At 44.6% G+C, this 14,428-nt stretch overlaps 1 protein-coding gene across 1 annotated transcript; it reads left to right on the top strand.

Moving 5' to 3' along the window:
* Window positions 1–3,318: 3,318 nt before the first annotated feature.
* On the top strand, window positions 3,319–12,497 carry LOC145536507 (odorant-binding protein-like). The gene is made up of 6 exons (XM_081565866.1): window positions 3,319–3,399; window positions 4,910–5,049; window positions 7,516–7,586; window positions 9,228–9,338; window positions 10,573–10,674; window positions 12,421–12,497. Exons 1-6 carry the CDS (start codon window positions 3,319–3,321, stop codon window positions 12,495–12,497), a joined length of 582 nt encoding a protein of 193 aa, XP_081421992.1.
* Window positions 12,498–14,428: the final 1,931 nt, after the last annotated feature.

Here is a 14,428-nt window from a genome sequence, read left to right as displayed (position 1 = left end):
ATCCCCAAGAAAAAGAAAGGCAAAAAGGCAAAATGGTTGTCTGAGGAGGCCTTACAAATAGCTGAGAAAAGAAGAGAAGTGAAAGGCAAAGGAGAAAAGGAAAGATATTCCCACTTGAATGCAGAGTTCCAAAACAAGGAGAGACAAGAAAGTCTTCCTCAGTGATCAATGCAAAGAAATAGAGGAAAGCAATAGAATGGGAAAGACTAGAGATCTTGAGTTGAGACTCGAGATCTCTGGAGTCATCGGAAAAGACTCTGATGCTGGGAAAGATTGAAGGCAGGAGGAGAAGGGGATGACAGAGGATGAGAGGGTCGGAGGGCATCACCGACTCGATGGACATGGGTTTGAGTGAGCTCCAGGAGTTGGTGATGGACAGGGAAGGCTAGTGTGCTGCAGTCCATGGGGTTGCAAAGAGTTGGACACGACTGAGCTACTGAACTGACTGACTTCAAGTGATGCTGAGAAAACTGCATGTAAAAAGATGAAATTAGAACACTTCCTAATACCATACACAAAAATGAAGTCAGAATGGATTAAAGACTGAAATGTAGTATCAAATACTGTGAAACTCCTAGAGGAAAAACACCAGCAGAACCAGCAGAACACCTTTGACAAACATTGCAGAAATATTTTTAGGATCTTAAAGGAAAGAAAAGAAAAATAAACAAATAAAACCTAATTTACCTCAAAAGCTTTTGCACAGGAAAAGAAACCGCTGACCAAAGAAGAAAGACAACCTATCAGAAATGAGAAAATATTTCCAAATGATATACTTGATAAAGGATTACTATGCAACATATATAAACAGTTCACACAATTCAACATAAAAAAAACACAACGCAATTTAAAAATGGGAAGAAAATCAGAGACGTTTTCTAAAGCAGAAAAGCAGAGGGCAACAGACACATGAATAGATGCTCAAAACTGCTAATTATCAAGAAAATGCAAATCAGAACAAAAATGAGATCTCCCCCTACAGCTATAAGAATGGCTATTATCTAAAAGAGCAGAAATAACAAATATTGAAGAGTGTGTGGAAAAAAGGGTACCCTCCTATGCTGTTGATGGGAATGCAAATCGGTGAAACCACTGTGCAAAACAGAACGGAGGATTCACTAAAAACAGAGCTAACATATGATCCGTTAATTCTGCTTCTGGGCATATACTCAAACGAATGTCTAATTCAGAAAGATACGTGCACCCAGTGTTCATAGAAGCCTTATTTACAATCACTAGGATGCAGAAACAACCGAAATGTGCACTGAAAGATGAATGGATAAAGAAGATGTGGTACATATACACAATGGAATAGGACTCAAGCATAAAAAAGAACAAAGTAAGATCATTCTCAGAGAAAGTGGCAATATGAAGACCTAAGTTGAAGACCCTGTTTTAGCCAAAGCCTCCTCAAAGGGCTGATGCCAAACACCAATTCTGAGCTCTGAGGTGTCCCAGAAGCAAGCAACACAGAGCCCATGCTCTGGGTGTGTTTCCTCAGCCGGACTGGAAACCATAAAAGCAGCATTGTTCCTTCATTTCTGCAGTCGGAACTTGATGTAGGTTTGGCGCATTCCCTAGGAAAGAAAATGCCCATGAACGAAAATTGGAAGAAGAACAAAGAAGGTGTTCTTCGGCTCTTTCATTGGCCTTGAAGATAACAGAGGGGGGATTATCAGTGACAGTTCAATGAGCTACCAAGTTGACAAGAAAAAGAGTTGGCAAGAGGGTGGGAGGTGGTGGGATTAATTCAAGCCAAACTGAGCATTACAAAGTGGGAAGCAGAATCCCAGCACGTCCTGAGGACTGCCCTGCCTGTTGCAAGTCAAAGGCACAGTCCTATACATTTTTGAGAAAAAGGGAAATTCACCAGAGTGACATACTGATATATCTTACATAAAGTTGACCGAGGAGGCATAGCCCAGGTGCGCATGTACAAGCAACTCACGAGGAGCCGCCTGCGAGTGCGTGCTTTTAGTCACTCAGTCATGTCCGATTCTCTGTGACCCCCATGGACTGTAGCCTGCCAGGCTCCTCTGTCCGTGGGGTCCTCCAGGCAAGAATACTGGAGTGGGTTGCCATGCCCTCCTCCAGGGTATTGGATTATATGCTCAGTGGTGTCCAGCTCTTTGTGACCCCATGGACAGTAGCCCGCCAGGCTCCTGTGTCCGTGGCATTTTTCAGACAAGAATACTGGAGTGGGTTGGTTGCCATTTCCTGCTCCAGGGGATCTTTCCTGACCCAGAGATCGAACCTGCATCTCTAGCACTGGCAGGCAAATTTATTATCACTGAGTCTTCTGGGAATGGCAGGACCCCCTCCTAGTCTTTAAGAAGTTATGTGGGCAGAATCAGAAGAAAGAAACACATAATTGACCCCTGTGGTCAAGGTCACCCTCCTGTGTCTGGAGGGTCTGGGGTTAATGTGTAGAGCAGACACACCCTACACATTAGGAGAAAAGGCAACAGGTCCAAAGCAACACAGAAGAGACAAGTTTATGTCTGTTTTTTTTTTCCTGTCCCACCTTAAAATATGAATTTTATAGTGTATTGGAAGGAAACATTTTTTTCCTCCAAAATATTTAAAGTTAGAAGAACTAGTCTCATGCTTTCTTGCTTGCCTGGAAAAACCACTGAGTCACTGAGCAAATAGCATATTACAGAATAGATAGGTAAGAGGGTTTTTGGAAAAGGGGGTGATGGCAACAAACTGCTGGCATGCTCTCTTCCCAGGAGGTTACCGGGGCTTCTGAACAGACTGTCCTTGTGAGGAGGAAGTGATCAACATGCTTTGTGCTCCTCACCTGAGAGAAACCCGAGAGAATCCCAGAGTCTCCTAGTCCTCATTATAATCTTGTTAAATCCATCACACATTTAGTTCTAGAAGATAAGCTTCAGCCGATTTTCTCAATGCCAAAGAAACAGTTCAGGAGTTGCGGATATGTATCTTGGATGGTTTCTCCCCATTTTAAATCTCAGGATGTAAAGGAAAACAAAGATCCCTGACCTTGAAAGAGCGTGACTTCTCATCGACTGTAAAGGCCAAATGTCCAGATCCACTTAAGTTCCGCTTAAGTGTATAATCTCATTATAAAAGCGACAGATTGCCAGGGAAGCTCAACTGCCAACCAGGATATCAGAAGGTGATGTCTACGTCATCAGTGTCTTAGGGGGAGATGCCATTGGTTTGTGTGCATCTCACGCCAGCAGCAGGGCAGGATAAAAAGTGGGAGCTGGTCATGTCCTCTCCAAACCACTGGGACGCCCGCAGCCTCGGAAGAAGAAGGACCACGCGGAGTCAACCATGCGAGCCAACAAGATGAAGGTCTTGTTTCTGACTTTGGCCCTCGGTCTGGTCTGTTCTTCACAGGACAGTCCAGCTGAGCCACACCACTCAAAGGTAGCCAAAACGAGCTCATCTGGGGGGAGGTCTTCCTTATGTGTGTGTGTGTGTTTCTTAGGGGTTTCTGTTACGTGGACTCATGTACGCTGTGCAAAGTCTCTTCAGTCGTGTCTCTTTGCGACTCCATGGTCTGTAGCCCACCAGGCTCCTCTGTCCATGGGATTATCCAGGCTTGAATACCAGAGTGGGTAGTCATTCAGTTGTGTCTGACTCTTTAACACCTTATGGACTGTAGCCCACCAGGCACCTCTTTCCATGTGGATCCATAAACCTAGTCATTATCGTCAACTGAAAAACTGCTCCATTAATTGGGTATCTATACTGGATTCATATCATCTCTGTATTATCTCTCCCCTGTTAAGTAAGTGAAAGTCACTCAGTCGTGTCCGACTCTTTGTGACCCCATGGACTGTAGCCCACCAGGCTCCTCTGTCCATGGGATTCTCCAGGCAAGAATACTGGAGTGGGTTGCCATTCCCTCTTCCAGGGGATCTTTCCGACCCAGGGATTGAACCCTGCTCTCCCATATTGCAGGCAGATTCTTGACCATCTGAGCCTCCAGGGAAGCTCAGTCTCCACTGTCTATTTAATGTCTCTTAGGTATTTTCACTGCTCTAGCAAAACAGGAAGATGAAGTGAAGGTGTCAGTCAGTTGTGCCTGACTCTTTGCAACCCAATAGACTATCCCACCAGGCTCCTCCGTCCATAGGATTTTCCACTCAAGAATACTGCAGTCCGTTGCCATTTCCTCCTCCAGGGGATCTTCCCGACCCTGGTTTTGAACCTATGTCTCCCACATTGCAGGCAGATTCTTTACTATATGATCCACCAGGGAAGCCCATTTGATAGTATACTTACAGTGAATTACAACCACATATACAGACATACACACACACACACACACACACACACACACACACACACACCCTATCCCAGGAGATATACCTGTCTGTTTTCACTAATTTTTTAAAAAGAATATCCTATTATCTTCCTTGTCTCTTAGGCATTTTCACTGCTCTTGTGAAACAGAGGAAAGTGAAGCGAAGGTGTTAGTTACTCAGTTGTGTCCAACTCTTTGCAACCCCATAGACTGTATCCCACCAGGCTCCTCTGTCCGTGGGATTCTCCAGGCAAAAACAGTGGTCTGGGTTGCCATTTCTTCCTCCAGGGGATATTCCTGACCCAGGGATCGAACCCACGTCTCCCGCATTGAAGGCATATTCTTTACCGCCTTAGCCAGTAGGGAAGACCAAATCAGAGGAGGTTCCCTCAAACAACTGTTGGATTGGAGTTCTGCATTTGACAAGAAAGCTTAATGGGGTCGCAGAAATACCTCAATTCCTTCTTCCTTTGACTTGAGTCTTTACTTAACTTTATAAGCCGAGCTTTGCTCAATGAACTTGGGTAGCTTCTGCCCCAGTGAAAGTGTAGGGAAACTCCTGAAGGACGGTGTCAAACAGGATGAAAAGGGAGGGAGTCACATTTCTAAGGGCAATTTTGCTTTTAGCTTTCAGGAGAATGGAAAACCCATTACATTGCCTCCAGTAACACAGAGAAGACCAGTGAGAACGGGCCATTCAACATTTATCTTCGCAGAATAAAATTTAATGATGAAGGGGACTCCCTTGTCTTCCACTTTTTTCTCAAGTAAGTAAAAATAACCGAGAAGGAAAACACCTGTAAACCCCGAGTCTGAGGGAGGGTCTGTCTCCCCTGTCTGCAGGGAGCTTTCTGGGTGATATTGAGAGTGTGACCCCCTGAGCTGTGGGGCTGAGCAGGCTCTCTGAGCTGGGGGTGGGCATTTCCCGTGTGAGCCTCCAGGGAATTCCCTGGAGTCTTTCATCACCACTGAGTTTACTAAAAGCCTCAGAGCCCCAAGTACCACTCATGGAATGTCCACTAGACTGCAGACGGTTTACTGAGAGCATGCAAACTCACGTGCGTATTTTGAGAAATAAAAACATTAATAAATAAGGACCTGTTGTATAGCACAGGTACCCCAAGTGGTAAAGAACCTGCCTGCCAATGCAGGAGACATAAGAGATGCGGGCTCGATCCCAGGGTGGGGAAATCCCCTGGAAGAGGGCATGGCAATGCCCTCCAGTATTCTTGCCTGAAGAATGCCATGGAGAGAGGAGCTTGGTGGGCTTCAGTGCACGGCATCGCAAAGAGTCAGACACGACTGAGTGACTAACACAGAAACACAGTAAAAAATGCGGTAAATAAATAGAAAAGGGAAAGAATGAAGAGGCTTATGCTTGGAGATAATGGTATATAAATATATGTATAATTCATTATATGTTATACATGTGTTGGAGAAGGAAATGGCCACCCACTCCAGTACTCTTGCCTGGAAACTCCCATGGATGGAGGAGCCTGGTAGGCTGCGGTCCATGGGGTCGCTAAGAGTTGGACACGACCGAGCGACTTCACTTTCCCTTTTCACTTTCATGCACTGAAGAAGGAAATGGCAACCCACTCCAGTGTTCTTGCCTGGAGAATCCCAGGGACGGGGGAGCCTGGTGGGCTGCTGTCTAAGGGGCCTCACAGAGTCGGACACGACTGATGCAACTTGGCAGCATACATGTGTGCATGCTAAGTTACTTTAGTCACGTCCAAGTCTCTGTGAGCCCATGGACTGTTTGCCACCGTGTATTTGGCTTCCCTGGTGGCTCAGCTGGTAAAGAATCTGCCTGCAGTGTGAGATACCCGGGTTCTACCCCTGGATGGGAAGATCCCCTAGAGAAGGGGTTGACTACCCAGTCCCATATTCTTGGGCTTCCCTGGTGGCTCAGCTGGGAAAGAATCTGCCTGCAATGCAGGACACCTGGGTTCGATCCCTGGGTTGGGAAGATCCCCTGGAGAAGGGAAAGGCCACCCACTCCAGTATTCTGGGCTGGAGAATTCCATGGACTCTATAGTCCATGGTGTCACAATGAGTCAGACACGACTGAGCGACTTTCACTTTCATATTTGAATATCACTCACTATGTCAAATATCATATGTATTTTGCATGTGGGTGAGTCTGTTTGTATACACAGATGCCCTTTCATGTTAATTCCTCTTATACTGTTTTTTTTTTAATTAATTAATTTTTTTTTTTTTTTTGGCCGTGCTGGGTCTTCCTTGCTAAGTGCAGGCTTTCTCTAGTTGTGGCGAGCCGGGGGCTACTCTCTAGTTGCGGTGCTCAGGCTTCTTGCTGTGATGGCTTCTCTAGTTGAGGAGCGCCGTCTCTAGAGCACAGGTTCACTAATTGTGCCACACGGGCTTAGCTGCCGCTCTACATGTGGGATCTTCCAGGACCAGGGATTGAACCTCTGTTCCCTGCACAGGCAGGTGGATTTTCATCCATTGGACCACAGGGAAGTCCTCTTACAGTGTTTCTATACAGCAGGAGTCTGTTTTCGATAAAATTAAAGACATTTTTTTTCTTTAATATCCTACACTTTGGGGCGATTATGTCCTTTAAGAATGGGTTTCGCAAATGGCACTAGCGGTAAAAAACCCGCCTGCCAATGCAGGGGACATTAAGAGATTCGGGTTTGATCCCTGAGTTGGGAAGATCCCCTGGAGAAGGGAAAGGCAACCTGCTCCAGTATTCTTGCCTGGAGAATCCCATGGACAGAGGAGCCTGGTGGGCTACAGTCCATGGGGGTCACAGAGAGTCACACGTTGACTGAAACAACTTAGCAAGCAGGGATGCATCCTGTAACAATACACCGTCAGGACAGTGAGAGCCCTAAGGTCTGTGTGGGCAGCTGTGCCTCTCAGCTTGAAGAAAAGGATTAAAGCCCAGAGTTGCTTCCTTCCTTCTTTCCTACAATTCCCGCTTTCTCCATGCTTGTTTGTTTTTTAACGTGACCTGTTTTGTATAGGCAGTGTATTCCTGGAATGACTGTTCAAATTTCATGCGTCCACATGACCATCCTTGTCACCTGATAGTCGCTTGATGTTACAAGTATCTCTGGTGAATCTCACACCGTCTCAGCCACTAAAATGATTCGTGACACAGGGGATCGTGGGGGGAGTGGTGGTTGGTGGGACAAAATCCTAATGAGACGTGAATTCGGTATGACTTCTATCAACCAACTGGAAGCTATTCTGTCTTTAAGGACCAACGGGGAATGCATAGAGTTGTCTGTGAATGGAAGAAAGACAGGAGACAATGTTTACACGGCCGACTGTAAGTATGAGTGTTTCATGGGTAAACGTTTACTCGGGTTGAAATCTCGGTGTTAACCTCCTCATGAACTGCATATACGCAAATTCTAGTTCTATTAACATTGAGAGGCGTCACCGGGCGCTGGCTCCTGAATCTCCCAAGCATCACATTTTGTCATGAACACAGAGTCCAAGCCCAGACCTTGGACAGCTCCTCCCAAAGATGGGTGGCCGGAGGACACGGAAGATCTGATTTAAATTGTTTCACCGTGACTCAAGGCTCGTGGACCCAGACCGGGTTTGGGCAAGTAGCATGCACTTGTCGGGGGCTAGGAGACTGAATTTCAGCTGCTATTTTTTTCCTTTTTCTCAAGCTAATCTTTTTCTAATGATTGTCAGTGTTTTTAGACACTGAGCGATGGTGTTGGCGTGTTTCCGGAACACAGCTGGGCGGTTTTACCTCCCATGTTGCTGAATGATTGCAGGAAGGTGTGATGGAGGCCACGAGAGACAGGATGGACTAGAGGGTGTAGAAATGACACACAGCAGGTCGGGGCTGCATCTTGCCCAGACACACGGGGCAGAGAGGACGGGTGTCCCTCCAGGTGGGGACGGAGCTCACTGTTATGTAAACCGTCTTCACAGCAACAAGTGTGGCAACAGGCTCTGTCGTAACCAAGTCTGAGGGGCAGAAGAAACGCAGTAATTAATATAAAATGTTCAGAAGGGTGCCAGGCACAGGGTCGGGACTCAATAACACGAAGTTTTTTCTTTTTTATTCTTTTAATTAAATATTTAAAAAATTTTTGTGATTAAAATTTTAATTGTTTTTTCATTGCTTCCTTAAAACACATCTCTATGAAACATCTCTGATTGTCCCCGATTTCATCTTTTAAATTTATTTTTAATTGGAGGATGATTGCTTTACAGTGTTGTGTTGGTGTCTGCTGTACGTGAATCTGTTGAAGGTATACAAATATGTCCTCCCCTTATGACCTCCCGCCCTCCCATCCCAACCCTCCCGGTCATCACAGAGCACTGAACTGAGCTCCCTATAGAGCAGCTTCTGAATCAGCTGTATGTACATGGATATCCCCTCCCTCTATAACCTCCCCATCTCCCCACCTCCCCCCTCTAGGTCATCACAAAAACACCAAGCTGAGCACCCTGTGCTACACAGGACCTTCCCACTAGATATCTATTTTACAACAGGCTCAGGTACACACGTCAGTGCTACTCTCTGAAATGGACTGTTGCTTTTGGTCTGAAACAGAAATCAATTCCATGTCTGAGATAACAGAAATATATAAAGATTTATTTTTTGACCTGGGACTTGATAAAGCACTCATGTTTTTTAAAAAGTGTTCATTAGAAAGCATGTTCTATAAAACACCTTAGTAACACGGCAAGGAGTGACCGGTCAACTGCGTGCGATGATGGGACTAAGGAAAAGTCTTGCTTTCTCTCCTTGCTGTCGTAGCAATTCCAGCATTCCACACAGAGATGAGACAGAGATTGACAGGCAGTTGTGGTTGCCGATAGGATAAATACCGAAGGCAACGCTGCCAACAGGCTAAATTCACTGCGATAGAGCTGTGATCTGCTAATATAATAAATTATTCAAGGTGGGGCTAACTCTGCCTATTTTCCCTCTCTAACAAAGATGCGGGAGTCAATCAATTCCACTTTATTCTGGTGTCCGACGATGGTCTGATAGTAAGTGGTGAAAATGAGGATGAAGCAGGCAAGAAAACCAGACTCATTGGGCTCTTGGGTATGTATTACAACCTGATGACATTCCCACTGCCATGTAACAGCAGCATTGCCTACTTTTATCCGTAATTCATCACGTGCTTTCATTATTCATTCATGAGGGCTATGTCTTTCTGTTCATTGACCTAAGAGCCCTGGAAAGTAATCTACCAAGAAAGAGAGGTGAAGATAGTAGGTGGAAGTGGTGGGACGTATCGTCGGAGATTTCAAAATAATTCGCACCTGTTAAAAGTTATAAATAAAAGTACTGAGGTTTTTTTTTTGTTTTTTGAAGTCATGGCTATAATGAAAGCGGTAGTCACTCTGTCGTGTCTGACTCTTGCGACTCCATGGACTGTAACCTGCCAAGCTCCTCTGTCCATGGGATTTTCCAGGCAAGAAAACTGGGGTGGGTTGCCATGCCCTTGTCTAGGGAATCTTCCTGATCCAGGGATCAAACCCAGGTCTCCTGGATTGGCAGTCAGATTCTTTACCGTATAACAAAGTTGTCCTCAATTCCTTCATTTTATGCCACCTTCCCAATGTATTCCAAGCCCTGAAACAGAAACTTTTAAAATACATGTTTGTCCTGTTCATTTATCCAATACATTGTCCTTATGAACACTGACATCACCCCCAAATAACCACGTCGAAACACTGAGAGGTGTGTGTACCATGGGGACTGGTTGCCGATCGTTGTTATTCAGTCGCTAAGTCGTGTCCGACTCTTTGCACACCCCATGGACTGCAGCACGCCAGGCCTCCCTGGGGATGTCAGGTGTCCATTTCAGGAAAGGTACTGAATAGAAAACTGGGTTAAAGAAAGAATAAGTTGTCTCCCATTATCATACGTGACATGGTGAGCCTGTGTCTGTCAGGGGAGGACTCTGTTTGCTATTTATTTGGGACCAGAACAAGACCTGAGCACAGATACTAGGTACAGATACTAGGAAGTTTGTCAAGGAGCAAGGCGGTTCCATATTGTGATGGAAGGAGCCCCAAATTCATGGAGTTCCAGCGAGTCTTTGGGGTCCTTCTGCTGATGCTGGGGGCGGGGCTGGTTACGCAGTTGGATGGGGATTAATTCTTAAGACGGACAGAAGACATCTGAGTCATGGGAAATGGTAACTGTTTGAGGCTCTCTTCCGTTATTCTAGCTGAACCTAATCAGCACATTCAGTTTTTCTCATTATGTCTTCAGCAACGGTTAGGGGTTCTAACAGGTACATTTCTGCGTCCTGTGTTGTGATTTCCAGGCAAAGAAGATGATGTTGACGATCACGACCTGGAGAGGTTCAAGGAGGAGGTTAGAAAATTGGGGATCCCAGAGGAAAATATTGTGGATTTCACCAAGGACGGTAAGTGAAACTATGCTTTTTCCCCTGAATCTTTCACCCCGTAGGTACGTACACTACCAGGAAACAAATCAGTTTGCTTGTAATTTGTTCTTTCACAAGTAATCTTTTATATAATCCACTGCTTAAGAAATGTTCAAATTACCGGAACGGGTAGTATTTGGTGGGTCTCTTATTCCTGCCCATTTGATCTTTCCCCAGATGACTGTGAAAAAAAAAGAGTGACGTCAACTCCACCCAACTGTAAGTAAACACACCCTGTTATGAATACTGTTCCATCAAAGAAATCAATAAAGACACGCTGTGCTTTCATATGAGTCAAAATTCGCAAGTAACCATGTTTTGCCCCAATGACTTACATTGTATCCCTGGAGAACTTTTCTTTTTCTTTTACATTAGGCTACTTTGCATTTCTTGAGCCCTATTAAATTTCAGACTGGTTGGTTGATGAACGCTGAGCAGTTTGAGTGAGAAAAACTGAATTCTGAAGGCATGTGGACAACCAGAGTCACCAGAGATAAGCAGGAAGGGCCACAAGCTGGTGGAAGCTAAATCGTGTTCCCGTCAGTCCTGATCTCAAGGTTGTCCACGCACTTCTCTCCCTCAAGGAGAACTGAGATTTAAGAGAGGTCACGTTTTATGCAAGGCCGGTATTTAATCTCGCATGATTCTGACAGAACCAGTAAAGGTCTTCCAACCACACTGTCTGAAACACACACTTGAATTACCTTTCCCATTCAGAAGGTGGTTTTCTTCAAGTGAGATACTTAAACTTTCTCAACTAAGACAGCCTTCGAAAATGACATTGGTTTAGGCTAACGTGTGGCTTTCATTTTTCTGCTGAGTCAAAATGGAAGGAAAGAAAGCAAATTAAAAAAATAAGTAGCTTCCAGGTGAATATGATGAGAAAGAGGTGGTACATAGGTACAATGGAATATTAGTCAGCCATCAAAAAGCATGAAACAATGCCATTTGCAGCAAGATGGATGCAACTGAGACGATCATGAAGAAAGTGAAGAAAGAGGAAGACAAATATCGTGATGTCACTTATATATGGGAAGTAAAATATGGCACGAAGGAACTTATTGACCCAACAGATGCAGAATCACAGATACAGAAAACAGACTTGTGTTTGCCTCACAGGAGGAGGCTGGTGAAGTAAGTATTGGAAGTTTTGAGTTAGCGGATGCAAACTGTGATATACAGGATGGATCGACCAAAAGGTCCCACTGTAGAGCACAGGGAAATATATGAAAGAACTCAAAAACCGACATGGGAAAAGAATCTGAAAAACGATAGAAATATGTACGTATAAACTAATCATGTTGTTGTACACCTGAAACGAACACAATGATACTTAACTATCCTCCAATGTAAAACAAAATTTAAGAATTGATTCTTGAAGCCCCCAAAGACAAAGCTTGTGGAAATAGAGGGGTTTACTCTAATCTCAGAGTCTATAAGCCATCTTTAGAGGAACCATTCCCATGAACACGGAGCCTGTGTTCATGACTCCTACAATACATCCTGCAGATAAAGGATCCCACCATACGTACATCCTGGGGAAAATTCCACGCAGACCCTCACCTCCATCACAAGATGTGGAGTAGTGAGGTCCACCAGGATTCTGACATTGGATCAGCTACCAGCTCCCTGTACCCTGGACAGCCTACTGCCCGAGGCTCAGCCCTGTCAGCCATCACACAGCTGACTCTCCTAAACCTTTGGTTCTCTTTTATTCACCTGCAGAGTCACTGAGACCAGACACGTCCTCTTCCCCATGGAATAAAGATCAACGACACAAAGACGACTTTCCTGGTTCCTGATCAACACGATCCTTCTCTCTTCACACTCACACTCCCTCTCCCTTCTCATCCCTCCTGGTCACTAGTCACATCCTGTCTGTTGCTGTTTGATTTCTGAGGGTTTAAATAAACTAGTTTAATACGCATCTGACTTATGTGTGTCCCTATAAAAAGTGCCTGATTTTAAAGCACACAAATACGCACATCCACTTCAACTATCCAGAAAGATATGCCTATATTAGGATAGTTGTTCCACTGGAGACAATTCTGATGGGGGTTAGATAGAGATGTTTTAGAGGTGTCCAGCGGAGAAGGATACAGAGAAGTATATACAATCACAGGACAGGGAACAGGGTTTTGGATCCTCTGACTGAACAGGAGGGGATAGTCTGGCCAAGAAAGATGTCTCTGAAAGTATCGTATTCATCACAGTGAAAGGAGCTTGTGTTTTCCTCTCTGAGCCTCATAGAGAGAAAGTGTAAGAGGCCATGGGCCACAACAGGAAAAAGGTGTATTCTGACAGCACAAACCCTTCTGAAACTGAGCTCAAGGACTGATGTTTCTTGACCACTGTATCCCTAGTAACCAAAATTCAGCAGCAGCTGAGACCGGGTCAATCCATAGGATCATGAAGTCAATACACTGGCTAAAGGAAAAGGATGATTGACTCAGTCAGGAAGCTGTCACTGTTCTCAACACCTAAAGTTGGTCTCCAGATTCGTATGCTTCAAAGAGCAGTGGAAGCTAGGATTTGTGAGGATTGGACATTTCAAATATCAAGCGCACAGCACACCGTTCAGCTCCCCCCATGGTGTTTGAGCTATATACAATCAACAAGACCTAGCAAACACTCAAGAGATAGAACTTATTCCAAGGGTGGGGTGAAAGCTCGGAGATCTGGTTCAAGTTCTGGGAAAAATAATCCAAGACCTAAGAGATACTTAAAAGAAGAGAAGTGAAAGGCAAAGGAGGAAGGGAAAGATATACGCCTCTGAAGACAGAGTTCCAAAAAATAGCAAGGAGAGATAAACCTTCCTTAATGATCAGTGCAAAGAAATAGAGGAAAACAACAGAATGGGAAAAGACTAGAGATCTCTTCAAGAAAATCAGAGATACCATGGGCACATTTCATGCAAAGATGGGCACAATAAAGGACAGAAAAGGTATGGACCTAGCTGAAGCAGAAGATATTAAGAAGAGGTGGCAAGAATACACAGAATAGTTGGACAAAAGAGGTCTTAATGACCCGGGTAACCTTGATGGTGTGGTCACCCACCCAGAGCCAGACATTCTGGAATGCAAAGTCAAATAGGCCTTAGGAAGCATCACAATGAACACAAGTAGTGGAGGTGATGGAATTCCAGTTGAACTATTTCAAATCCTAAAAGATGATGCTGTGAAAGTACTGCACACAACATGCCAACAAATTTGGAAAACTCAGCAGAGGCCACAGGACTGGAAAAGGTCAGTTTTCATACCAATCCCAAAGAAAGGCAATGCCAAAGAATGCTCAAACTACTGCATGATTGCACTCATTTCACATGCTAGCAAAGTAACACTCAAAATTCTCCAAGCCAGGCTTCAACAGTACGTGAACCATGAACTTCCAGATGTTCAAGCTGGATTTAGAAGAGGCAGAGGAGCCAGACATCAAATGGCCAACATCCGTTGGATCATAGAAAAAGCAAGAGAATTCCAGAAAAACATCTGCTTCCCTGACTACACCAAAGCCTTTGACTGTGTGGATCACAACAAACTGTGGAAAATTCTTAAAGAGATGGGAACACCAGACCACTAGAACTGCCTCCTGAGAAATCTGTATGCAGGTCAGGAAGCAACAGTTAGAACTGGACATGGAACAACAGACTGGTTCCAAATTGATTAAGGAGTATGTCAAGGCTGTACACTGTCACTGAGCTTATTTAACTTACAAGCAGAGTACATCATGAGAA

The sequence above is a fragment of the Giraffa tippelskirchi genome, chromosome X (assembly GCF_054371585.1).
Source record: "Giraffa tippelskirchi isolate mGirTip1 chromosome X, T2T-mGirTip1v1.2.pri, whole genome shotgun sequence".
NCBI classification, from domain to species: domain Eukaryota; kingdom Metazoa; phylum Chordata; class Mammalia; order Artiodactyla; family Giraffidae; genus Giraffa; species Giraffa tippelskirchi.
The sequence above is the reverse complement of the archived record's forward strand: the minus strand, read 5'-3'. Positions and strand labels throughout refer to the sequence as shown.

What these genes read in the sequence shown, in the direction of transcription:
- LOC145536507 (XM_081565866.1), top strand. Translation starts at nt 3,319, where the DNA reads ATGAAGGTCTTGTTTCTGACTTTGGCCCTCGGTCTGGTCTGTTCTTCA. An exon ending in GTCTTCCACTTTTTTCTCAA is followed by an intron (nt 5,050 to 7,515) that starts GTAAGTAAAAAT and finishes TCTGTCTTTAAG; the next exon opens with GACCAACGGGGAATGCATAG. An exon ending in CAGACTCATTGGGCTCTTGG is followed by an intron (nt 9,339 to 10,572) that starts GTATGTATTACA and finishes TGTGATTTCCAG; the next exon opens with GCAAAGAAGATGATGTTGAC.